Genomic DNA, 25,949 nt, shown 5'->3' with positions numbered 1-25,949 from the left:
AACTCTAATAATCCTGATATAACTGAATATAATTCTGCATTACCAATTTCTATGTTCTTATAATGGAAATATTTGGGCATTTTTGTTTCACTAATATAAAAAAAAAATTTCCAAGCACTCTTTATTGAGGTGATTTACTTTTAAGGTGGCAGTAAGCTCTGAAATTCTGTATGAGTGATTTTGGATAAAGTCACTGTAAAAATAAATTCATACCATCAATCTCTATGTTCAGCTATGTTCAGTTTTCTTACTTAAATCAAAACATGACATGTAGAACTAACACGGCCCACAAGGCACACTGTTCAATTATGAGATGACCACACTATCATGCTAAGCTTGGCCATGTGCCTGTTGTCATGAGATGTACTTAGTAATCAAGTGTGTAAAACAAGGTTATTATCATGACAAATTAGCAGGAACATTATCAATGATGAATACTGATTCTCTTCAGATCACCACAACATACAAGGACAGATGCTAAATACCAACCTTTTTTTATATTTTGATTTGTGCTAGATAAATTAGTATATATATATATATATATATATATATATATAGATAGATAGATAGATAGATAGATAGATATAGATATAGATATAGATATGTAGATATGTAGATATGTATATATATATATGTAGGTTTAAGGCTTTTGAAATAAGAATCTTATTAAAATGCTAGTTATTGGGCTAGTACAATGGTTTAGCAGTTAAAGCAATTGCCATACAAGCCTGATGACCTTGTTTTTTAAAAGGAAGTTTTATTGATTCTTTGGTGATTAATAAACTGCAATGTATTTTGATCGTATTTACTATCCTTTTGCCTAACTCCTTACAGACCATCTCTACCTCCCTATCCACCCAACTCATGTTCTCTTGGGATTTTATTGGGGGGGTAGTGGGAGGGTAGTGGTTGTGGTGGTGGTGGTAGTTGTAGTTTGCTTTTTAAACACATCAAGTCCAATTGTTGTCTCCACAATGCTCTTAGCTTATGTGGCCATCCACTGGAATGAGGCCAACCTGTCTCTTATTCAAGCAGCTGCCTGGTAGAAGAAGGATGAAACTTTGTCTCCAGCTCTCCCGGCTCCATGGGGGGAATTTTGTCTGGCTAGAAACTGAACAGCTCTTGTGCATGCTGTCAAATGTCTCTGAATTCATAAGTGCAAATTCCCTGATGTATCCAAAAGATACTGCCGCCTTTGAGTCCTCCACCAGCTCTGGCTCATAAATTCACTGAACTCCTCTCCTGAGACGATTCCAAGACATTGGAGAGAAGGGCGTGATAGCTTGGTTTTTATACACATTTTGTACATATTTATTAAGTGTATGGCAAAAAGGGAAATCCAGTAAGTATGTGCGTTGTATGAGCAATGTAATTACTCAAAAAACATGATAGATACAAAAATAAAATGTATTTTTACTAAAGCACACAATGAAGAAAGCTGGCATATCTCTCTTATCCTGTTATCTGACACTCAACTTTCTCCCCTAATGTTCTAACCAAACATTTCAGGCCAGATAAAAGGCTTACTAGAGATGGTATGTGATCATAAAACCTATTTAGCTCATAACTATGTGGCCAGCACAGAATAAGACAGGAAGAAAAGTTGGACCTTGTACTTCAGTATAATAGTATACCACTCCCACTAACCTATAATCTGTGGAGCATTGGAAAGGCCATTTTAACACTTTTAACCTAAGTTTTCTGACCTGTAAGATGAAGGGATCTATTGGACACAAGGGAGGAGAGAGCGCTGCATTAGCTAATGGATCTTTTCCAAACCCCATTCCTCCAATAATGTAACACAGTTCTTCTACCAAAGAGCGCACTCTTTACTGAGCGCTCTTGTCATTCAGGTCTAGTGAAGGGTTATCTACAAGTCTGACTGAATACCAACAGGACATTTCCCCCTAGGTTTGAGTAATTAAAAAAAAAAGAATGACTGTAGACAGGATGGTCTAAACAGCCTTATACTTATATGGTTAGTGAAAACCCAGTCCATGTTCTAGCTATCACTTCGCTGGGCCTTCAAAGGAAACAGATATGACATGGACTAGAGGAACTGCCACCAGATGTGGAAAGAGAAAGGAATTATAGAGAATTTTCTCAAAGTCTTCATTCTCCATGAGAATCTTTTTCTATACTTAATATACACACTATGGAATGCCACATTATGGAGTATTTCCTACTTTCCAGATCTCTGGCCTCTTAGAATCAATATGAATAGTAGAAGAAAGGATATTCTCCCACTAGCTTAATTGGTAAGCCAAAAATAGATAATGTTGTTAGTCTTTCAAGAGCCTGACTAGCTCTGCAAACAAAGATTTGAGGTCAAAGTTAATAACAAATTCTCCTGCAAATTAACTTGCCTCTTCCCTTTCATTCATTCACCTCCAATGTTTAAAGCTGTAGATTGAGATGCAGGGATCAGCAATACTAACCTTGAACAACAGGCCTTGAGGAAAAAACTATCAATAAGTTTTGGCATTTCATAGTAGAACAGGTTGATGTAGGTTGAGGTCTCCAAGTCTCTTTTCTTTATTTATACTTTTCTGATTTTAACATTTATCATATACCTTTCTATCATATCCTAGTCAATGGAGACACTAAACAACACACACAATTTTCAGAGAAATAACAAAGAATCTGTATCAAGACTCCACCCTTTTTGTGATGAGCATATATTAATATTGGATAGTTAGTAGCAACAGGAGACATTCCCTAGAGAAGTAGAGTTTTCATGTCTCATAAAGTGGAAATCAATGGTCTTCTATCTAAGGCTAAGTATAATCATCTCAGGTTTAGGGCAATATACTGGATCTGGCTTCCATCTTAGAAGTTTAAACAATAAGGCAATAAAGTAAGTTGGTACTGCAACAGAAAGCAACCCACAAGTCCACTGTTCATTAAGGTAGACCATCCAATTCATTATGGAGGCATTGTGTCTGCTAATATAACCCTTTATCTAAGACAGAGTGATGCAAAATGTCTAGCTAAAAGAAATGCATCAATAACATTGTAGATCTAGTCAAGGAAACTCAGAAGAGAAAGCTTCTGAAAGAGCACAAGGGCCTGTAAGAGAAAATATCTCTAGTCAGATGCCTTTGTAAGATAATAACTAATAACCCAGTGGTAAACAGTGGAGGAGGAAAAATGGAATTTAAAAGTCCTTTTCCCAACACCAATGTCTGATTTGAAGATTCCACAGTGGAAATTTTTCATCTGGAAAGTATTTGGAATTTTGACAATGTTTGGGATTGGCTTTTTTTTTTTTTTTTTTTTTTTTGGACAGGGTTTCTCTGTGTAGCCCTGTCTGTCCTGGAACTCAGACCAGGCTGGCCTCAAACTTAAAGATCCACCTACCTCTCTCTCCTGAGTGCTGGGACTAAAGGTGTGAGCCACCATAATCAGCAGGACTGGACAATTTTAATAACTGAATTGAGTAGATATGTGATTTTACATGATTACGAGATCTTTCTTTCTTTTAAGTGATTATAAAGTCATATAACTGTTCAAGTTTTCAGTTACAGAGCAAGGTAGGGACCACTGACATTTAGCCATTAAAAGCAAACAATGTGGAGCCTGCAATAAAGTGGGTCTAACTACTGTACTCTTGAGCCTGTTGCCTCATCTGTCTAGTCTAGTCTCTTGTCTTATTTAGAAATGTAAACAATAAGCTTAATATGCTTTCCTTTCAGTTTTGGCTCCAGTTACACGTGTTTCTTATTATTCTTTCCTGGTCTTATTGTGTTTTTGCTTTGCTTTTATTTTCTTGCATTTTGAAAGATTTTTTAAAGAGGTTGGCTTAATTCGTTTCTGCAGAAACAATTACTAAGACAGAAATCATGTTTTGGGTCCTTCTGTATAGAATACTGAGAACAAGAACCATTCAGGGGGCAGGGATCATGGCACCGAGTCTCCTCATACTCCCCTTGAGACTCTAGGAAGGCAATAGACAAGGCTAGCAGAGGTATAGTTTGTGACTAATTAATACAAATAAAGGCTTAACATGATACATTAAAATCATGTTTTAAGATAATTTTTGTGGATGAGGGGTAAAGACTACATGTACCTGTGGGTTTATGGGCAAATATTTATAGTTTGTTGTTAGGGCTTGTGCTGGTTTAGTAAATTAGTGATTGTAGATTCTCTTGCAATAACCATGACTTCACTAGTTAGCCAGGTTTTCTGTACCTGATATGATTTCCCTCTTGTTGAGTGGGTCTTAACTTCAATTAGAGAGCTGTTGATTACTACCAACATAGATGTCCCAGTACTGCACCATTAGGGTTATTGTCATGTTGGTTGTTGATGTGGTTCATAAGTTCATAATCATAGATAGAGGGTTATGGTGTTGGTTGTCTACATCCTTTGGAAGTTTTTGTGATACCTTCTGGTACCATGGAAGCTAGTACTCAGGGTAGAGACATCCATATCAGTTACAGTTAAGAGGTCTCTGGGCTCTGTTTCTGAAGTGCATGATATGTTCAGCAATAGGGACTTACTGTCCACCTCTAGTGATTCACCAAATGTAATAGCAATAGGCTAAATGTTTTTGATGTCTCTTAGGTATCCCTATCCAACAAATCAAACAATAGCTTGTCATGTCTGGTACAGGGAGTTTTGTTAGGCATTCTTTGGCTCTTTGAGAGAGCACCCTATAGAAAATCATAACCAAACAAAATGTAGAAATGTGGAACCCATTCTCAATGAACATATCTTCAAGAATCCCATGCCTATGTCTCAGGGAACACTACAGAAAAGGGGGCAGAAAGATTTTAAGAGGCAGAGGATCAGGTAATATGCTGTGGTATTGTGTGTCGAGTAATATCAGAAGCACATCCATGAAGTCTCACCAGCATGGCTGCCCAAACACGAGCTGAAGAAGGATGACACCAATGGCCATGCCAAAGTACACAGAGAAAAGCTCATGAGGCCTCAACCTTACATAACCTTGGGATGCTGAACTATAGGCAACTGAGGAAAGCTGATAGTGGAAGAGGTGGTCTTTCCCAGGAAAGAACACAACTGGTTGTCCGGGGCCGAATGATCAGTCCTGAATATACAAGTAACATTATATGAATGGAGCAGGTTGCATTTATGTACTAAACAGTCTATAATAAGTATATATATATATATGTGTGTGTGTGTGTGTGTGTGTGTGTGTGTGTGTGTGTATGTGTGTGTGTGTGTACATATATATATGCATAAAATAATAATTAATGAAAATGAGGCCATGAATTTAAAGGGAAGTAGGGAGAATTACATGGGAGGGCTTGGAGGGAGAAAGGGAAGGGAGAAATGTTGTGATTATATTATAATTTCAAAATTTGAAAAGAATTTAATGATTTAGGTACCCAAATTTGCCACAGCCATATCTGATGGGAACAGTAAAAGTCATAAAGCCAGCACATCTGCTTGACAAAGATCAGGCAAAGCTGAGCCACATGATGAATGCCATGCCACCTTTGGTTTTCTTTTTTAATTAAGAAATTTTTTTATTCATTTTACATACCAATCACAGATTTCCCCCTCTCCTCCCTCCACCTGCCCCTTCCACTCCCCCCGCCAACTCATACCCGGTTCCCTCCTCCAACAAGACAAGGTCACCCATGGGGAGTCCACAGAGCCTGGTACATTCAGCAGAGGCAGGCCCAAGCCCCTCCCCCCACAACAAGGCTGTGCAAGGTGTCCCACCATGGGTAGTGGGCTCCAAAAAGCCAGTTCATGCATCAGGAATAGATCCTGATCCTACTTCCAGGAGACACCTAACAGAGACAACCAAACTAGTGGGAACTCATGCATTTTAGACCAATAGCTGTGGAATCTTCACAGTACTGGACTGGGCCCTATGCATAAGTGAGATAGTTGTGTAGTTTAACCTGTCTCCACCAGTTGCACACTTGAGGGACTTTTATATTTGTACAATTTGGGGATATTGGATTAATAGAAAATTATGAATCATTTATGCCTTCTCTCAGGAGCATTGCTTGTAAGCTTCCCCCACGAAAGTCCTCTCCCCCTGCCTGCTTCTAGGGAAATATCCTTATCTACTTGAAGGTCTTCCTTACACCTTAGAGGTTATGACACACATAAAGAAGGCAGAGATCTATATATGAGGCTATGAGACATTCTTGAAACATCTGTCCCTGTACTTACACAGGAACAAGATATTTAAAACAAAGTAAACTCAAAAAGGTCAACAAGATTTGGTGGGCTAGAGGAGTTGGCCACAGTTCAGATTACAAGCTTCTTCCCACTATACACTCAGGCAATTACAGCAATTACATGGCATATACCTCTGCCCTACATAGAGACATATTGATGAGCAAAGTATGGAGTAGAAAGATGATAAAAGAATGAAATGTCGCTGGGCGTTGGTGGCGCACGCCTTTAATCCCAGCACTCGGGAGGCAGAGCCAGGCGGATCTCTATGAGTTCGAGGCCAGCCTGGGCTACCAAGTGAGCTCCAGGAAAGGCGCAAAGCTACACAGAGAAACCCTGTCTCGAAAAAAAAAAAAAAAAAAAAAAAAAGAATGAAATGTCATGACCTCCATTTTTTAGAAAAGTTAGCACATTCAGAGTCACTGAGGTGTCACATGACCAAGAAACGACAGAATGCCAGGATTAGACATATAGACAAATTCTATAAAGATATAAAATATAAACATCGTATTATACCAGAATTTGAATAATAACTTCAGCAGCTTTAGCCTGAGGATTTTTCTTGGGCCCTCTGACCACTAAGAGTTAATAATACAATGCTTGGGACATGGCAATACACCCAGGCTGGCTTGGAAATTTTGTTTAGGTCTAATGTCCCTGTAGCCACCAAAGCTACCAGCCTGAGAACAGGTTGTCATATGCCTCTAGATTCTTAAAATTTGGATTCTAAGTTAATGAGTAAAAATAATAACTCTGTTTATCAATGATGTCAAATCTTGAGAGAAAATGATTGGAAAAATAACTCTGTTCTGTCATAGTTTATTAATGATGACTAAAAGATGAGAAAGAGGAAGTGAAACATATGTCCAAAACCAAAAAGGATATGGTCTATGTTTTGGAACATCATGAATGTAACCCTGCTTTCTAAATTCTGTATAAATAAAGAAGCACTCTGGCTGCTAATCAGTCTGGCTACAAGATTCTTACCACCACCATGGCCTGGCTCATTTCCGCCCCCCTGCCAACTCCTTACCACCTCTACAGGGACCTGCCCACAACTAAGGATGGCTACTGGCACAAATTAATGAGAGCAAGTAGGCTGTGAAACCTCAAACTGAACTTTTTTAATGGTAATCAACAGAATCCATTGCTATGACTTGAATATATTATATGATTCCAGTATTGTATGATTACAGTGGAAGAAAGAAGGGGTAGTTGGGACTAGAAAACAATTCTCTGAAGTAACATTTATGGGCACCCATTAACAGTCAAGCACTCTAAGTGTATTGCTGATTCTCTTCATCATCATATCTATCCTGAAAGTTTGTCAAGAAAGTGTTTATTACCAAGAAGAACCCACTGTATCTGGGCTAGAATGCCAGAGTATTAATTATTAGTTATGCTTTTAGACTATTTTGGGGTTTAGCCTCTATGAGTTTGAGTTTCTTTTTTATAAAGTACCAAAACCTACCTCTAGTGTAAAGGTGCTATGCATATTGTAAAATAGTAAGAGGAATGCTTGACTTATATAATGCTCCCTAGCAAAGATCTGTCTCCTGTGTCACTTAGCTCCTCTGAGCTTATATTCTCACCTCTGAGTATAAAATAATAATATTTACCTCACAGGATTACTTTGAAAATTAAATGAGAATAAGTGTGAGAAACAGCTCGGCAAATACCAAGAACTTCAGCTTTTAGTGTCATTTGGAACTTTTTCTTAATAAAAAGAACACACACACACACACACACACACACACACACACACACACACACACACCAAAAAAAAAACCTGGGGTAGTTCTAAGATGACTAAATTTGGGAATCTAAGTTGACTATACAGTTGGGATACTAAACTTGTAATCACTGGTCTGCTAATATTTCTAAGAAATACAATGTGGTTTTTACATTCTGTAGAGATATATGTCAATATTCCTTTAAGCTCTAAATCTCCAACATTATACATCATACACACTGTACATTTATATACAATAACCTAAGCTTTGGAGTCAAGGATTTTAAAACACAGTTTCATAAAGTACATTAAATGTAACTAATATTTACATTCTGACACTGCATCCTACAATGAAGATGAACAAAAAATGGACTAAAGTTGATCTTTCCTCCCTCAAATAAAATTTTAGAACATTGTTCACTGCAAGGTCTCATCTATTATACCATAAACTACAAAGTCCTGTGAAAACAGAATTGACTGTGAGTTCTAGAAATATCTTTTTTTTTTTCCGAGACAGGGTTTCTCTGTGTAGCTTTGTGCCTTTCCTGGGACTCACTTGGTAGTCCAGGCTGGCCTCGAAGTTTCTAGAAATATCTAACAACATTCTTTTTCCCAAATATATTTAAAATTTGCCAATAAAGAAACCTTTTGGGGTTAATAAATAAAGAGTTAAAAATATGTGAAACTTCAGGATTCCCCAGCAAGGTCAATCTTTAGAAGGAAAAAAAGTGCCTTTCAGAAACTAGATGAGAACAATTTATTTTGTTCTCACTGTTATTGTAGATACAGAAAAGAAGGCGGAAGACTTAATTCTCCCTGAAACTTACAATTCTACTTTCTGAAAGTTACAATAACTAGAGTCAAAAGGGGACAATTACCATTCCTAAAGAATAAAAGATTTAAAGTGGAGCATTTGATAAGACATAATTACAACCTATTAAGATGCAATTCATATCAATTTGTTCCTCTCATCTTCTTGGACTTAAAAACATGCCTATATGTTGGATGGTATTTTCTGAAAACTAGACATGAAGTGCCATCAACTTAAATGTACAGGATTTTCTCTTCCCAGAAGAAGACTCAGATACTTAAAATTATGTGAAAACACAACAAATAAGTGAAGTCAATTGATATATTTGTATAGATGAAGTGATCTGACATCTATAAATATGTATTCAGGGAAAATTTTTAGTCAGTGAAGAATGCACAGCCTTTTGTGGATCAGGTGCCATAGATAATACCAAGCCATCAGCCAGGAAGAACCAGCAATTAGATCCATCCTTGATTTAAATAGCACTTCACAGTGCTGCAGTAAATTGCATGTGTATTAATTCAGACAGTTTTAGTTAAGAAAAAAAAGCTAGCAAAAATACCATGGCTTGAACCCCAAGAAACTCATAACAACAACAAGGATGGAGAATTTATTTGGGTAAAATTGAACATTATTACTCATAGCTTATTTAAGAAATGATTTTCAAGTTTTTTAAAAAAGCATGGGCAGGTTATATTTAGGAACATACATGTATATACATATGCATACATGCATGCAATAACAATTAATGAAAGAAGAGGCCATGAATTTGAAGAAGAGTGTGGATGGGTATATGGGAAGGTTTGAAGGAAGGAAAGTGAAGGGAGAAATGTAATTATTTTATAATCTCAAAAATTAAAGAGTATTTTTAAATATTCCTAGTTTTCTTTGTAATAGCATGAAATATGGGTGAGGTAAGCCAAAAATCTTAATTTTTTGTGTTTTCACACAACCAAAATGACTGCTAGTGAGGATAAGTAGTGTGATCTATATCTTGAAATGTAACTTTTGAATATTCTTTTTCCACTTTAATTAAGTGGTCTTCAAAGTGATTCTCCACTGATTGTTTCTCTTCTTATAAAACTATTCCATTATTCTGAGTCACTTTTCTCAAGGGCCTCATCATATTATCTATGGAACATTTGAAACTACCTAAAGTCCAACCACAGAATAACGGAACAGCTACCTAGGGCCCCTTGTGTAGAGTGTGTCACCTGTGGGGAGATGCGTGAGCCTGAAATGATAATCATGGTGGGTTTAGGTTTCTTTTAGAGGTTACATAGGGTAAAATCATTCAATGGAATTGATACATTTTTTTCTTTGAAATGAAAAGCAAGAAAGGGCAGAATCTCTGTGAGTAGCTTCCTAGACAAGCTCATATTTAGAAACTGAGCACACTTGACTTAAAAGTAATACTGTTACACACTACAATTTAACCAGTTCTCTCATGGTTGGGTTTGGAAGGATGAGCACAGGTACCTAGGGAGGATGAAGCCATTTGTAAATTTCACATCAAATAGCTTTTGGACCATTATCAATGTTCTTATAGCAAGAATGTACTGCATAATTAAAATATTATAGCCCCATAGTATATTTATGGTAAGCATGTTTTATATATGTTACCAAGTCAAATTATTTTCTCATGTAACAAGAGCAAGTATCACATTACATTAAATCATGGTGTAGTTAGATGGATGTGAGCTGGCAATCTTTTCCCAAAGCTTTATTTGACTGCTTTAGTTTTTGTTAAATAAAAAATGTGCAGTTGACATCCCCTATCTTTATACTTGAATAAAAGAAACTTGAATTATGATCATGATAATATGGTTTAATATAGACGAGATCTAACTGTCAGTTTCCATGATGTGTGTGAGGACTTTTACCTCTTAAGTCTGTTTCTCTCAAACTGAAATAACAGTTCACGCATCATTTCAGGCCTTCCACCTAGTCACAGATGAGTTCACCTGTTATCTATGTCTCAGCTGAAATATCTACCTATCAATGTTAAAATAGTTCTTTTTCATCTACTTATTGTAAAATATATATTACACACAATATATATACACACTTGTCTGAATGTATAAATGTAGTTATAAACTAAAGTATTCAAGTGTAGTGTGTATCTATATGCACAGAGGATCAACATTCATGTTTGTGGAGCTAAAATCCATCCATTCATGGATTTACTTACTCAACATTGAAATACACATCAATGCCTGTAAAAGAGTGAACCAACACATCTATCACACCGCCCAGTACCAAGCTAGGTGGATGGCTCAGAATGTGACTAAGAAACTTTGCCTGTCTTCACAGAACTCACATTCTAGAATGAGATACACACATGTGAAAACAAATTATAGAATGAGATACAAACAAAAAACAAATACACATAACATAAGTAGATGAAGCATGGCTGGCTCAGTCGTATAGCATAGCGTCAAGGGAGTTATTCACAAAATCTATATGTGATATGACCCTTAAATATTAAGAAAGGTTATGTTGGGGAAATATCAGGCTATGGAGTTTAGAAGGCATTCCATGTAAGCAGTGGAGCAGACACTAAGAAAACAAACAGTGGAATTGTCCAGCACCCTAGGGAAGCCAAATATCCTTGACTGTAGTTGGTTAATGACTGAAAGGTGATGGTCTTCAGATTCTAAAACTCCGATGATTTCTGAAGAAATATTTTATTTAGGTGGTGAACACACCTTATTGAATACCAAAACAACAGGGGACAAGTAAACCTTGAAATTTTTTGTCACACTGTGAATTTAATATGTATTTGTACTACTTCACATATTTGGAAGGTTCCTTACAAAGTGTTGATAATGTGCAAAGGTGGGAAGATAGAAAGGGCAAAATAATAAACAGATTTTATTGCAGAAACTCATGGGAGAACACAAAACAGAACTCAGTAAGAAAGGGGATGAAGGACAGATAAAGAAAACAGTAAATAGGGCTGGGGCTCTCTGGAATTGAAAGAGGAAAGAATGAAGACCAACTCCTGTTTTACTATAGTGACACCTGAGCAAGTGGCAGTCTACCCATGGAGCAGAGGTGTCGCAAGGGAATTATTCATGCTTAAAGGACTAGAGAGAGTAAACTTTTTCCTCTAAGTTTTTGTTTCAGCTTACTTGCTGGGCATATAGAACTCCAAATTCTGACTTTTTTTTAATTTAGTGTCAAAGCTATTTCTCACACAACCTTCTGTCCTATAAAAAGTTATCTCAAGAATTGAATTGCTGGGATCTACAGAAATGGGTATGTGCAGGTAGGAGCATTAGAATAAAATGGTGGTGGGGGTTACAGTCCTAGGCTTCTAATCTGTTACTAATTTTGAATGCACACTAGCAGAGAAAAGTAAAAACATTTGGCATCTTTTTCTCACCAACAAACCTATAAATCTCGGAAATTCTGATCACTAATATCAAAGGAATTTCCCATCCCAACTTGGCAGTAGAAACTCGATAAGACAGGAACCAGCTAATTGAATTGCTGTTCTCAGTGAATTTTGATCCTTAAATGTCAGACTCTCAGAAAAAAAAAAGATGGACTAGAAAGAAGAGCAGGAAGAGTAAGATGTGGAATAGAAGGAGAAGGAAGAGGGAGAGGAGGAGGAGGAGGAGGAGGAGTGGGAGCAGGGAGAGGAGGAGGAATGGAGACACCTATACCTATATATGTGCTGGGTTTTTGTTTTTTGTTTTTTGTTTTTTGTTGGTTTTTGGTTTTTTGGTTTTTTGGTTTTTTTTTTTTTTGCAATGTGCAGCAGCTACACTAATCTGTGCACGTGTATTCATAATAACTGTTCACTTTTTCTGGGATGATCTTTACCAATATCCACACAAATCTCTTCCCTTTTCATTTACAGAACTTACTCAGAATGGCCTTCTTTGTTTACCCTGTCTAAAATAGCTCTCTGCCCCTCTCCATTCCTCATCCTAGATTTACTTCATTTTAAATCACAGAAGTTCTTATAGCTAAAATTCTGTTTGTTCTTTGTGCTCACTAAAAGTCTATATCTTCATTATGTAAGTCCTAAGAGAGCAGGGGTTTCACCTGTTTCACTCACTGTTCTATTCCTCTCTGCTCAGAATAATAGCTGGCACATAGTGTAAGCTTGGTAACTATCTTTGGAAGAAATGAATGCTGCATTTAATCTAACTCCATGAAACTCTATTTCATTTAATAAATAAGAAAACTGAGACAGGTTAATTAAGTAATATTTGCAAACCAGAGGAATACTAAATAGAAGAGCTAATATGCCCTATAAGAAATCCACCTCCAAAGGCTGCATTGGCAAACACCATGCTGCCCTGCTCTTTAAGATAAATTCAGTTCTGCATGGCAATTACTGTCCAGCTGCTCCACACTCAATTCTCTGAGGGACCACAGGCAAGTTAGGCCAATTTTCTTATGTCATTAAAATTAGCATAAAATTAGTTTTAACACATATAGACACAGCTCTCATTTTCTCCACCCTACATTAATACTAATGTCAGTTAAAAAAAAATCGGTGGGACCTCCTTGGCCAACAACTCAATTGAATGCAGCCCAGACCTGCCACTGGAAACCTTGCTGGGCTACAAGAGACGGCCAGTTGAGACTCCATATCCCCCAGTACTAAGAGTCCTCATTAGGATCATCTTCATAGATCCAGGAAGTTTCCACTGCACTAGGTTTCCATATGGCCCCCAATTCTCCCCAATTCCAGTAACTATTCCCACACTCTCCCCCTCTGTCCCATCTCCCCCAACATCTGATCTCTCAAACTCCTATCCTCATTATGCCCCCAAGTCCACCCTTAAAATCTATTCTATTTCCCCCTCCCAGGAAGATCCAGGCATAATTCCTAGATCCCTCCTCATTACCTAACTTGGTTATCATTGACTTAATGGCAAATATTCACTTATAAGGGAATACATACCATATTCATCCTTCTGGGTCTGGGTTACTTCACTAAGGATGATTCTTTTCTAATTCTATCCATTTGCCTGTGAATTTCATTATGTTATTTTTTTTAAACAGTTGAGTAATACCCCATTGTATAAATGTACCACATTTTGTTTAAATATTCTTCTGTTGAGGAACATGTAGGTTGCTTCCAGTTTCTAGTTATTTTGACTAAAGCTGCAATGAACATGCTTGAGAAAATATCCTTATGGTAGGATGGAACAGCCTAAGAGTGGTATAGCTGGGTCTTGAGGTAAATAGATTCCTGATTTTCTGAGAAACTGCCATATTGATTTCTGTACAGCTATACAAGTTTGCACTCCCATTAGCAATGAAGGAGTGTTCCCCTGTTCCACATCCTCTCCAGCATGAGATGTCACTTGCATTATTGATCCTAGCCATTCTGACAGGTGTAAGATAGTATCTCAAAGTAGCTTTGATTTACATTTCCCTGATGGATAAGAATGTTGAACAAACTGACAGAGGGACCCCAATGATGAGGACAACACCCACATAACTCTAAACATGGAGACATTGAGCTGGTGCCTAAAGGGAATCTTCATTCCTACAGGGAATCTTCATTCCTACATTCTAGTCTCTTTGGTGCAGGCTACCAAAAGAGAAACTTGCACACCAACACAGCCACAAAATCTTTGACCTACAATTTGACCTGAAAAATATGCTAGGTCAACGGTGGCATGGAACTTGTGGGAGTGGCCAACCAATGTCTGATTTGACTTAAGGCCCTCTCCATAAGAAGGAACCCATACCTGACACTGCTTTGGTAACCAAGAAGCAGACACTAGATAGTCCAAAGACCTAGGGTAAAACCAAACATGCCTGGAAAAAAAATAAAATAATTCCTAATGATATTCTTCTAAACTCATAGATCAGTTCCTTATCCGGTCATTATCAAAGAGGCTTCTTCTGGCAAAGGATGGAAGTGGGTGCAGAGACCCACTGCTTGACATTATGTGGGGTCTGAATTGGAGGTCTCCATCAAATCCCTCCCCACACAGCTCAGGGATTCCCGTGGAAGAGGAGGCAGAAAGATTTTAAGAACCAGAGAGGATGGAGGACACCAGGAGACCAAGGCTCTCTGAATCAACTAAGCAAGATGCATATGACCACACAGAGACTGGCGCAACAAGTACATGGGTCTGCACCAGGTCTTCTGCATATATATTCTATCTATTTGGTTAGTATTTTCATGGGACTCCTGACTATGAGAAAGAGTGGGTCTTTGACTCTTGTGCCTTACATCTTATCGTTATTATCTCTTAGAGACAGAAAGAGAGTAGATCTAGAGGTGAGGGGAGTTGGGGAGAAACTGGGAAGAGTAGAGGGAGAGGAAACTATAATCAGGATATTATCTGAGGTATGAGAAAATAATCTATTTACAATGAAGAAAAAAAGAGTTGCAAAATAAGACCCCAAATTTACACTAGATTTCTTTTTTTCAGAAATTACTCTCATCTTTCCCATGTAAACAATATTTTATATTATTTCAAATATATAAACTAATTTATTTCTGTACAATAATCCTATGGAGTAATTATTGATAAACCCATATTATTTTCTTAATTTCAAAAAAGTTTCCTAATTTTAATAATCTAAAAGAGAAAGTACTGATAAAAATGTGAGAAAATAAGAGTCAGAGAGAATAAACTGAACTGATTTAAGGTTACCAACACAAGTAGAAAACCCAGTATTTTGGTCTTCTGTGTCTTGACACGATGCACATTTCCAAAATTGCCTTTGGTGAGACATACATAAATGCAGTGAGACAGGTCTCTCAGGCAGCTGTAATCATGAGTAATCTACTTTAAGAAAACATTATCTGCAAACATTCGGATGAAATAATGGATAAGTAATGAAAGGAAGCAAATGAATTCTTCTGTATGTCATGGAGGTGGTTATGTGACATTTAAATTTTTGTCTCAATGAATGTTTAAATATCATTGAGTTTGAAAACTTTTATTTATACTTACCTCCTTTGGAAATCCACACTTGTCTCATAAAATTAAATTGACATGAAATTTGTATGACAGAAAATTCTTCAAAACTCATAATTTTTCCTGGAATCTGTGACTTTTTGTCACAGGATCAAAAAGAGTCCATGTAAAATAGCATCCTGGAAGTCAAGTTTGTTAGGAAAATGATTTGCTACAGTTTTGTCAACAGACAATTGATACCATTTGTAGAATGGGATTTTATTTTACTTTTAAACATTTACAATAATAGGCTTTGACTAAGTGTTACAAAATCTACAAACAGACTAATAATTGGATCATTTTTGAAAAGTTATTAAATATCCAGGCTCAAAAGGAATAAAATCCAATATATAGTATCAAGAGTGTTTTAACTAAGCAATATGGAAGTGACTGAATAGGAGATAATGAAAGGGAGTAGGCTTGCAGGTATTAAAAAGCTGTTTGACCCTCTACTATGACACTTCTTGTTTGCATGGATTTGCCTCATCTTAGAGATGTGAAAGATCATTCCTGGCTGGGTGAGAACAGTAAAGGAGTTTTAATAAAAACACCTCAGGTCCTCTCAAGTCATATATACATATATATAACTTCGCATATACAAAGTTAAGGAAAGAAAATAACATCCCTTGCTTCAAATAGGGTATGTCAAGAGAGAGAGATAGAAAAAGTAGTCATAAAATAAGTTTTCAATTATTCATTGTGATAGGTAGAAATAGAGGATGAGTGTACACTGAAAATACATACTTTTTAGGAAAGGAATGAGACATGAAAATTTAATCAAATTTAGACAGGTTAACAGTTATCTGGACAGAATAAGCAGATGTTCCTACAACAGGAACATGGAGTGCTAGCCAAGCATGTGTCCATTAGTTTAATGAAGGTCAAGAAAAGTAGCATAGATTTAAAATATTCTCTTATCTGTGCAATTTGAACATCACTAGAAAATAAAATATAGGGCAGAGTGAGAGGGAAAAAAGAGCAAATCACATTCTAAGTAAAGATAAAATAGCAGTATGGTAAGAAATGGAACAACTGTTTGACTTCCTCAGTGAGTGGCACTGTTGGACTCAGGTGTTGGAGGGCTCACTGTACTGAAAGGGATAATATACTCATGGCATGAGTATTCCAAAGTATGTTGTTAAAGTGGCTAGTCTCAGTTTATTTAACTCCCAGCATCCTCAAAACAAGCCTGAAAAGTAGATGTTCTAGTTCTAGGAATGAGGGAACTACAATTCAGAGAAGATCATTCAATTAGTGGAAGTGATGACCCTTGTGTTTACTGAAGAGGTATAAGGATTGGTAAAGGCAGATGTGGCAGAAAACTGGAAAAAATTCAGATTAGCATAAGAAAATGTGAGAGACATTTGCAACAATCAAGATTTGGAACCATTGGAAATAATGGTTGGTGGCAACTACCTTCTTTAAAATTGTATATATACATATGTGTGTGTGTGTAAAATTATATATATGTGTGTGTGTGTGTGTGTGTGTGTGTGTGTGTGTGTGTGTGTGTATTTATATGTATACCCTCTCTGTCTCTGCATTTTCTTTAGCATATCTTAACAGCCATTCTGACTTCCACTATGTCCTCTCTTCTACTTATCAGCGCAGTAGTCACTTCCTTCAAAGCCTTCCTGATACTTATCCCTACCTATGCTGCAGAAAAGTCCATCAGATTGGTCAACTGTGCTCATGCTCTTTTGCAGAGCATCTTACACTCATCTGCCTACTGCACATTACTGTTATTTCTGAAATTAACACTTTTCTCATTAGATTAAACAATGGGAGAACAGATTGTTTGTTGCATCCCCACACCTCGTAGTATATAAGTGCATAGTAGGTACTCAACAAACACTTGAGAGAAGAAGAACGAATGGGTGCATGTACTGCTTTGAGGGCTGATGCAACCGTACATCTGCATGAAGAAATAGCTTTGTCTATGAACACAGGGCCACTCAGAAAACCATTTGTTGCCTTGGTGATTTATTTCATTTTCACCACATAAAGCTGTGATAGAATATAAAAAATTATTTTTGCTTCCTGCCTAAGCACAGTTGCAAAAAATCTATGATTTTATTTTCCAAAAGAATAGCACACTACCTATTCTTAGTAGAACCATAATAACTAATAACATATTAGCCTTGATTAATTATTTTTCAATGTCCAGTAACAACATTCATTTCCTCTTAGAAGTGAATTTATTAGTGGCTTTAATTCTTAAAAGAGACTGTAAGGTGACAGAGGTAGAGAGGGACGTATTTACAGAGCAGATGTAGTCTTAACAACATCAATAAAACCTGCCTTTATACTGCCCAGTTCCACTTTTCATTCTGTTATTTGAATTTCATTATGCACATTAACATGTTAAATGCATTAAAAGTTAATGGCATCATCACACCTTTATTAATAAATTACAGCAGTAATTTAACATAGCATATTACAGTTTTATTTGTAGATTTTTTTTAAACTTGTTTTAGTGTCTATAAGTATGGTTAATGGACACTTGGGATGAAAGCAAGACGTAATCCACCCACAATTGCCTTTTAAGATGCTTCATGAGTTTGAATAACGTCATTTGCAGAGATAATACATTTTACAATAATACTAGACTAGAAATAAAGAATGAAGCACCTCAGAGGCACAGTAAAATATATGCATTGCCATTATTTATACAAGATATCTCTCTAGGTTCTCAAAGTCACAAAGAACAGATTTACTTTGATTTTTCACAGTTGCACTTTTCTTCTGTTATTTCAAATTTTACATGTTCCTGCTTATAGTATCTGGTAATTCATTCATGGTAAAATAAGACTTGTATGGAATACTTTTATTTCATTGACTTTAGTCCAGAATATTCTGCCTGTTAACTAGAGATATTGTCTCCTTGGCCAATCACCAAATAACATGTTTTTGTCTTAATAAAACTGATATCATTTTCCTGATATATTAGCTATCAATATTATTGGTATTATATTCAAATTATTCAAAACATAGTTAGGAAATCTCAGCATATAAAACATGTTGCATTTGTTACTACATTGTATTTAATCACATTGAGATAATCTCATTTTCTTCACTGGAAATGAAACAGAAAGATTCATTAGCATCACTGTAAGTTGTTGAATACATTATCTTGTATCAAAATCTTTTTTATCTTAGGTACTTTAAGAACTTCATGACATCATCTCTTAGACTTCCTTTTCAAAAGAGTGATAAGTGGAGTCTAAAACAGAAAGGTTTAATGATCTGCTGAAATTTTAAAACTAGGTCCAAAATAACCATTCAGATCCAAGTCTTACTCTAGAGCCCTGCTATTCATACTCTGCTATTGAGATTTTCTTTCCTGGTAGTGTTATCTGTGACAAAAGAATTGAAATTGCAACTGGTCAGAGACAATCAAAAGAATGATGGCTCAATCCTTTTATGAAAGTTACCTGTCTCGCTATCTGGAAAGGCCTTGGGCTTCTTGTGTCCAAAAAGTCTGTTTTAAGGTGATTGGTCGACTCCTGGCTTAGAAGATCAGCTTCAAGTATGAGAGGGTCTGCAAATCAGCCTGAACAGAGAGGACCCCTTCAAATGCTAAGCACTTAGTTACATGGAGCATGATGCATGGTGGGGTTATTTTATCAGGAGACTTCTCACAATTTTCCCTTTCATTCTTCCTACTCTAAATTTTATTCTTAAGAATATAGATTGAAGCCGGGCGGTGGTGGCGCACGCCTTTAATCCCAGCACTCGGGAGGCAGAGCCAGGCGGATCTCTGTGAGTTCGAGGCCAGCCTGGACTACCAAGTGAGTCCCAGGAAAGGCGCAAAGCTACACAGAGAAACCCTGTCTCGAAAAACCAAAAAAAAAAAAAAAAAAAAAAAAGAATATAGATTGAAGATATGAAGAAGAGTTTATTTCCACAGAATCCAAGGGTCCCATAGTACCTTCCAGGACAAGATAGGAGGATAAGAATGAACCAAGACACTAGCATAGTGCCAGTGAAAGAATGTATGTATCTCTGATGTGATACTGGCATGTTCTGTGGATAAAATGGAGTTCAGAAAGATCAGAAGAGATGATAGTTCCAGCGTCTCATAAACTTCTGAAGAAAGTAGCTCAGCGGGTAGACTTTTTAGTGGGAGAGAAAGATACTGGGGTTGGAAGCAGACATAATTAAAACTTTTAACTTGTTTGTGAGTTTCCTTCAGGTGGGTCCCAGGAAGAGCAGAGCATCTCTGGTACATGGCCACTTAGGACAGTATTATAGTTTAGATGATGGTAGGCAAAATAGGTCAAATTTGCAGTCTAAATTCCACCACAAGTCCTAGTCATAATATTTATGCCAATTTACCAAGTCAGTAGTACAGTGCAACTTTGTTTAAATATGTTTGTCTTTTAAAATGATGGAAATGACACTCTAGAATGAAAATAAGTAACTGGATATATAACAAATATAACTCATGAAATTTCTCAAGTATTTTTGCTGTTGAATAAAATAATTTGCATGATGAATGAAAATACTGTCATACTGATATTTATGACCATTACAACATTTAAGACAAAATAATATCTTACCTTTGTACCAGAACCTATGGCCATTAATACCTTGGTAAATCAATATAGTAAACAATATTTTTGGTTATGCTATCTATGTTGAATCTCAGTGCTGAACTACCTTCTCCTCTGCAAAGGATGTTCAGTTCTGAACTGTAATTAATATGTTGTCTCGCTTTTCCAATGGGTACTCATGGTGCTTAATCTCATCTGAAATTATCATGACTTGATAACAAATACTTATGAAACACATGTGGGTGATATTCAATAGTATTCTTTCATGAAAAGTACCTCCAAGTTCCACACTTCAGGATAAACATATTTATATGTATATGTCCTTCTGTTTCCTGTATTCCATAAAGCCATACAGTCTGTCACTTATTTTGATTTTCTCCTTCATTTTAGCTTGGTGTTGGTTTTTAACCTAACTTTACAGTAAAAACTAAATAAAACACTAATCAAATTAAGTATTTTCACATGATCTAGAAGTCTGTCAACCACTCCAACTAGAATTTTTCAGATGTTAAATCTACTACTAATATCAACTTAATTTCCCATCAGATACTACTCTTTGGGGAGATGCCTACTAAGGTTTTCTGGACTCTGTTTGTAAAGGGTGAAATACTTAACAACATATAACATGAAACCTCATTGGTGGCTTCAAAATTAACTTTTTATTCAGTAATAAAAGAAGATGAGAGTGAGAAATCTACACTTACTGGATTTTGCATACTAAAGTATTGATTTTTCATATTAGATGGCATCTATTTAATGTTAGATGCTAAAAGAAATGGCTCGTATTAACTTGCGATGTGCCCTCATGCATCATCAAAAGCAAGCTAACTAGTGTCTTTGAATTAGAGTTTTATAAATAAAAGTAACTAGTGATTGTGAAATTTAAATACTTTCCAATGCTATTTAGAATTGATGACAGAACGAAATTAATTTTGAAGTTTTGTCTTTTTTAAGTAGCCCACAAAAGGGCTCACTTTGCTCCCTTCTCACTTTTATTTCTCTATCTGATCAAATGTTTCATTTGAATGTAGTCAAAACAGACTCAGTCAAATATTTAATACTGTTCTTGTTTGTTTTACCTGGGGGCCTAAAGATTTTTTTCCTTTAAAAGAAATCACCAAAATGCAGAGTATCAGAATTCTCCAATCAGAAACAATATGTCAAGCCACAGTAAAGCTGATTGGCTTCTTCAAGCATAGGAGACATGGTTTTTAAATGAAAAGCTAATTAGCCCACTCAGAAAGACTACCCAGATATGGTATGGTAAAACGATGTGTGAACAGCACTACTATGTGAGATGTTTCAATTACAAGCTATAAATAGATGAAAAAGCAAAACCTGCCATTAAAGAAAAAAGAAAAGCCCACAGACACATTCCCCTGTCATTTGCACGAACACACCATATCACTTTAAGAAGTTGAAATCACAGAAAGACAGGACCCTCAAACCCTCCTAGGGAACAAAATGCCCAGCAAAGTAAATTACACTAATCATTTTATCTCATGAACTGGCAGCATCTAGCAGAGCTGTTTAATTACAGGACCGGAATAATAATAGGAAAAAAAAATGCTGCACAAACAGCTGTGTTTCCTAGCCTACCTTTGTGGTGACAATGCACAGGCAATCCATCCTGGATCCCTACTCAGGACTCAGTGCATGGAAATCACACCAGCAAATCAGCAAAGGTGAGGAAAAGCCTTTGAGTAAATAGCACACTCAGAGAAGCAGAGCCTGGATTCTGTACAGACGGCTTTTCCAAGGGGGGCCCCTCATGGGAAACTCGAGCCCTCCTCCATACAGCTCAATGCAAGCAGGATTCTCCTAGGCACGGGAAAATCCCCTAGAAATCAGCTCCGGCCAAACTTCCTGGTGGTTTGCTGGGCTCCAAGGCTGCATCATCTCTTAGCGGATTCCGAGAAGGGCAGCAGGGCTGACGTGAGTGCCCGGCACTGCTCTATCCTGGAGATGAGTGTTAGACCAAGCGCCAGAGAATCACACTTCAGCTCTCGCTCTTGTTTCTGAATTCTGATCTGCTGCTCCGCTCTACTCAGAAGATTTCCTTTGCCAAAGTAACCCCCTTTTGCTGCGTTCTCCTTGCTGCTAACTACTCTGAGTAAAGCACAATACACACACACACACACACACACACACACACACACACACACACACACACACACAACTACCCGGCCCATCTATCAAAAGACTGTCGTTCAGCTGCCAGAACAGCGGCTTGGGGTAATAAAAAGCTATTTATTATGAGCATGATTCCCGGGAGCCTCAATGACTAGGATATGAGTGAAAAGCTACAGTGCACGCGGTGCTGCATACATCACAGCTGAATTCACTTGCGGTTACAAGGGCGGCTGCTTACAAATGACTAACAGCTGGATGTGGAAAGGCTGACCAGGTACATAAAAAGGCTGCAGATTTGAAAGCTTAACTTGGAGAATGTTCAGTTTCCCCTTTGACTTGCGCAGCCATATGTGTGGTCTACCGCATATACAAGTAAGCAAACGATCCGACTATTTGAACAAGAAAGTATATTATAAAATCGGGGTGGGAGGAAGCTTCAATGTGTTTACAGAAGTTCTACATTGTGAGCAAAAAGGGAGGAAAAAAATGAGTTTGTTCCCAAACTTTTCTCCCCTGACTGGCTGTCTACAGGCACTTATTACGTGGGCGGAGCTTTGTGCTCTCTTCTGCAGCATCTTAGCAGCCAAATGATTAACCCTCCCCTTCCCTCAAGTCCCTCCCTTCTCCTAGAGAAGCTGATTGGGGTGCCTGACAAGCATTGCTCTCTAGATAATGATCCTCCCCACCCCACCCGCCCCAACAGCCTGAGACACACAGGAAGCACTGGGACTCAGAGAACACAGTGCACGGGGCGGGGGGGGGGGGGGGGGTGCAGACCGGGAGACAAGGAAAGAGCACATCATCAGACTCAAAGGGAGGTGGAAAGTACTGCTGGATCAGTAAGAATGGTAAATAAATCAACACCTTCCCCCTCACTAGAAAGAAAATCCACAGTCAGCTGGACCACTAGCCACCTCAAGAAGAAATGCCTAGGGACCCATACGTTTCAATTTACTGGTCAAGATATTTTGCCCCTTTACCGCCCAACCCTCTTTTTTAACAAGGTGTATTTTCAATAAGAGTCTTAAGACTTCTTCCTACCTTTCATGAATTATTCAGGTTCAAACCTCAATAACCTTCCAATTGCTAAATAGATGAATGTGTCAGGAACTGACGTGTCATTATTTTACCAAAATGAGAGTACTGTTTTTAAAGATTTTTCTTCCTTAGTTCATAGCAAATCAGATATGTGTTCAGAGGGGGAAGAGAGAGGTGACAGCGGAAAAAAAAAAACCTGAATTTCAATTCAATATAACCTTTTAAAGTAGCTCAAAAATAATTTATGGTTAGAAATAATTTTCTCTGAACTCTTACCCTACAGATATAATAAACTTCAGATGATTTCCACATTAAGCAATACAAATAAAACCCATTCTGTGTTCTATTCAATTAGGTAACTATCTTATGGCTCAATAATATGAAAAGGTTACAGAAGCATCATTTTACGTCTTTATCTCCTCATTTGTTACCTCATTACAGTGATTAACTTAGCTTAATACTGCCTAAGCTTATCTCAGAGGAGCAAACCATGTCCTTGAGTATCCCTTAGGTGCCAAGAGTGCTTTCCCGACACAGCCAGATCATCTAATATGGACATAATTCTGATCGTCATATTCATGTTGGAAATAATTAGGCTTTGTTTCCCTCTAGCTCTTTAATGTTGACAAAGCACTTTTGACATGTTTAACTGATTTCCTAAGAGCCTGGTAGCTATCTTCCATGCCAACAATAAAGATCGTGTCTCTTAATTTTAAGTCCTGGGCTTCCTTGGTCATATTAGAATAGAAGATAAAAGTCTGAGAGAACCTGGAAGAAAGGTAGCTTGGAAGTGCATTCTGTCTTCCAAAGGAGGAGGAAGAAACGAGCATGAGGAAAACTGGCAGAGGGAGCCTGATGAGTCTTCTGACAGTGGTGGACCACAGTTGAAAACACTTTGTAAAGGACAGGAGGCTGAAGACATGAAAGGCAACTAGTGGAACATCAGTCCTGGCATTCTACAGGTACTCTCATGTCATCATATGGCACATACAGTGGAGGGTTGATAGATTAATGTCTTAATCACTCATTAAAACTGAGCTGCTCAAAATTAGGTTTTTATTCTATCTGTCCATCATCTGATCTAGGCATGTCCATTCAATAATATACATATATTCTTGAGAATCTACAGATGTGAAGACACTCAGTGAGCAAAGACAAGCAAATCAAAGCCTGCAGTACTATTAGGGTGAAGATTTGAGCAGTGTCCTGGACTCCAAAGCAGAAGCATTTAACCCAGAAATGGAGTAGTCAGGAAGGTGTTCTGGAGAGGAGCCAGGAAACTTAACTAGGAGTTGGAAGGAAGAAGAATTGCATGCCCTCTATTATATTTGAAAAGGGTATGGATCAATAATATTGCACAGCTTTATACAATCAGCTTCATAAACACATGCAATGGGATTCTATTAGGGGTGTTTAGAGCAGTCATTTTACAAACTGAACATCCTGTCTCTGCTTGGGAAAAACATAGATAGCATTGTTCATACAATGCTAAATGAGTACAAATATATCACATGCTTTACACAGTATGCACGTGGCATATTCGTTAGTTTGGATTCGGTACAAACGATTAATTGCATAAAGTCTGTATGTATGAGAGTAGGTAAATACATCATGTTTCTTTTATTATCGCATGAGAATGAGTGTTATGCATGCATGTGTATCTGTGTACCATGTGCCTGAAGTGCTCTTGGAGGCCAGAAGTGAGCATCAGATCCCCTGTAACTGAAGTTACACAGATAGTTGTGAGCTGCCATGTGAGTGCTGGGAACCTAACCAGCAGGTCCTCTAGGAGAACAGCCAGTGCTCTTATCCACTGAGCAATTTGTCCAACCTAGATTACACTTTAAAGCCTAGTCTAAGTTAGGATGCAGTTCTGTTTACTCCTTACCTTCCATTGATTTTTCTCATATATAAAGATAATAGAGGATAATTCCCTCATTTGCCTCAAAGAAATGCTACTTTATTTTTAAAATTAACAAGGCATTGGCTAGAAGCATTTTTCTACAGACAGTACTCAGTTGAGCCTATCATTTCATAAGCAGTGTTTGCCAAGGTATAAAGCCATACCCTGCAAACTGCTTTACTTGACATTCCTTAAGGTTGATATCATGCCAGGGATATATTGACTCATGATTTGATATCAGAATATTATTAGAAATTACTTCCACTAAAAGCCTATACTTTAATCACTGAAACGTATTATTTTTATTTATTTATTTATTTATTGTTTGTCTCACCCATGTTTACATAACAATAGAAGTGAACTATATTCACAGTCTATTGTTCTAGGAACTAAGCAGCTTGGTGGGCAGATTTAGAGAATATTGCTAGTATCTATCATAGTCCTTGACATAGAAGAACAAAAAAATCATATTTGTACTGTTAAAGAGAAGAACAGCTCCAGTTACACTGATCATTTTTTCTGACAGACTTATAGAAGCCTATTTGAATCTATGCTATATGTCCCTGTCCAAATGTGAGCCATACACATATAGTATGAGGATAATACACACACACACATACATACATATATATATATATATATATACTCATATACAGTTAAGAAAGAAATA

At 37.1% G+C, this 25,949-nt stretch overlaps 1 protein-coding gene across 9 annotated transcripts in view; it reads right to left on the bottom strand.

The window, feature by feature from the left end:
• Dlg2 (discs large MAGUK scaffold protein 2) overlaps positions 1-25,949 on the bottom strand; it is a 1,859,766-nt gene that overhangs the window by 1,483,749 nt on the left and 350,068 nt on the right. Inside the window, exon 1 of one of the 9 annotated variants that reach the window (XM_042280397.2) lies at positions 21,805-22,279. The exons of 7 other annotated variants lie outside the window; for them this stretch is intronic. In XM_042280397.2, the coding sequence (XP_042136331.1) occupies positions 21,805-21,834 (30 nt within the window). In that variant the 5' untranslated portion in view covers positions 21,835-22,279. Of the gene's footprint in view, positions 1-21,804; positions 22,280-25,949 lie in introns of those variants that run through there. One more of the 9 variants, XM_076547151.1, reaches the window with a different exon arrangement.

The sequence above is a fragment of the Peromyscus maniculatus genome, chromosome 1 (assembly GCF_049852395.1).
Source record: "Peromyscus maniculatus bairdii isolate BWxNUB_F1_BW_parent chromosome 1, HU_Pman_BW_mat_3.1, whole genome shotgun sequence".
Classification (NCBI taxonomy): domain Eukaryota; kingdom Metazoa; phylum Chordata; class Mammalia; order Rodentia; family Cricetidae; genus Peromyscus; species Peromyscus maniculatus.
Note: the sequence above shows the minus strand (reverse complement) of the source record. Positions and strands in the feature narration are given on the sequence as shown.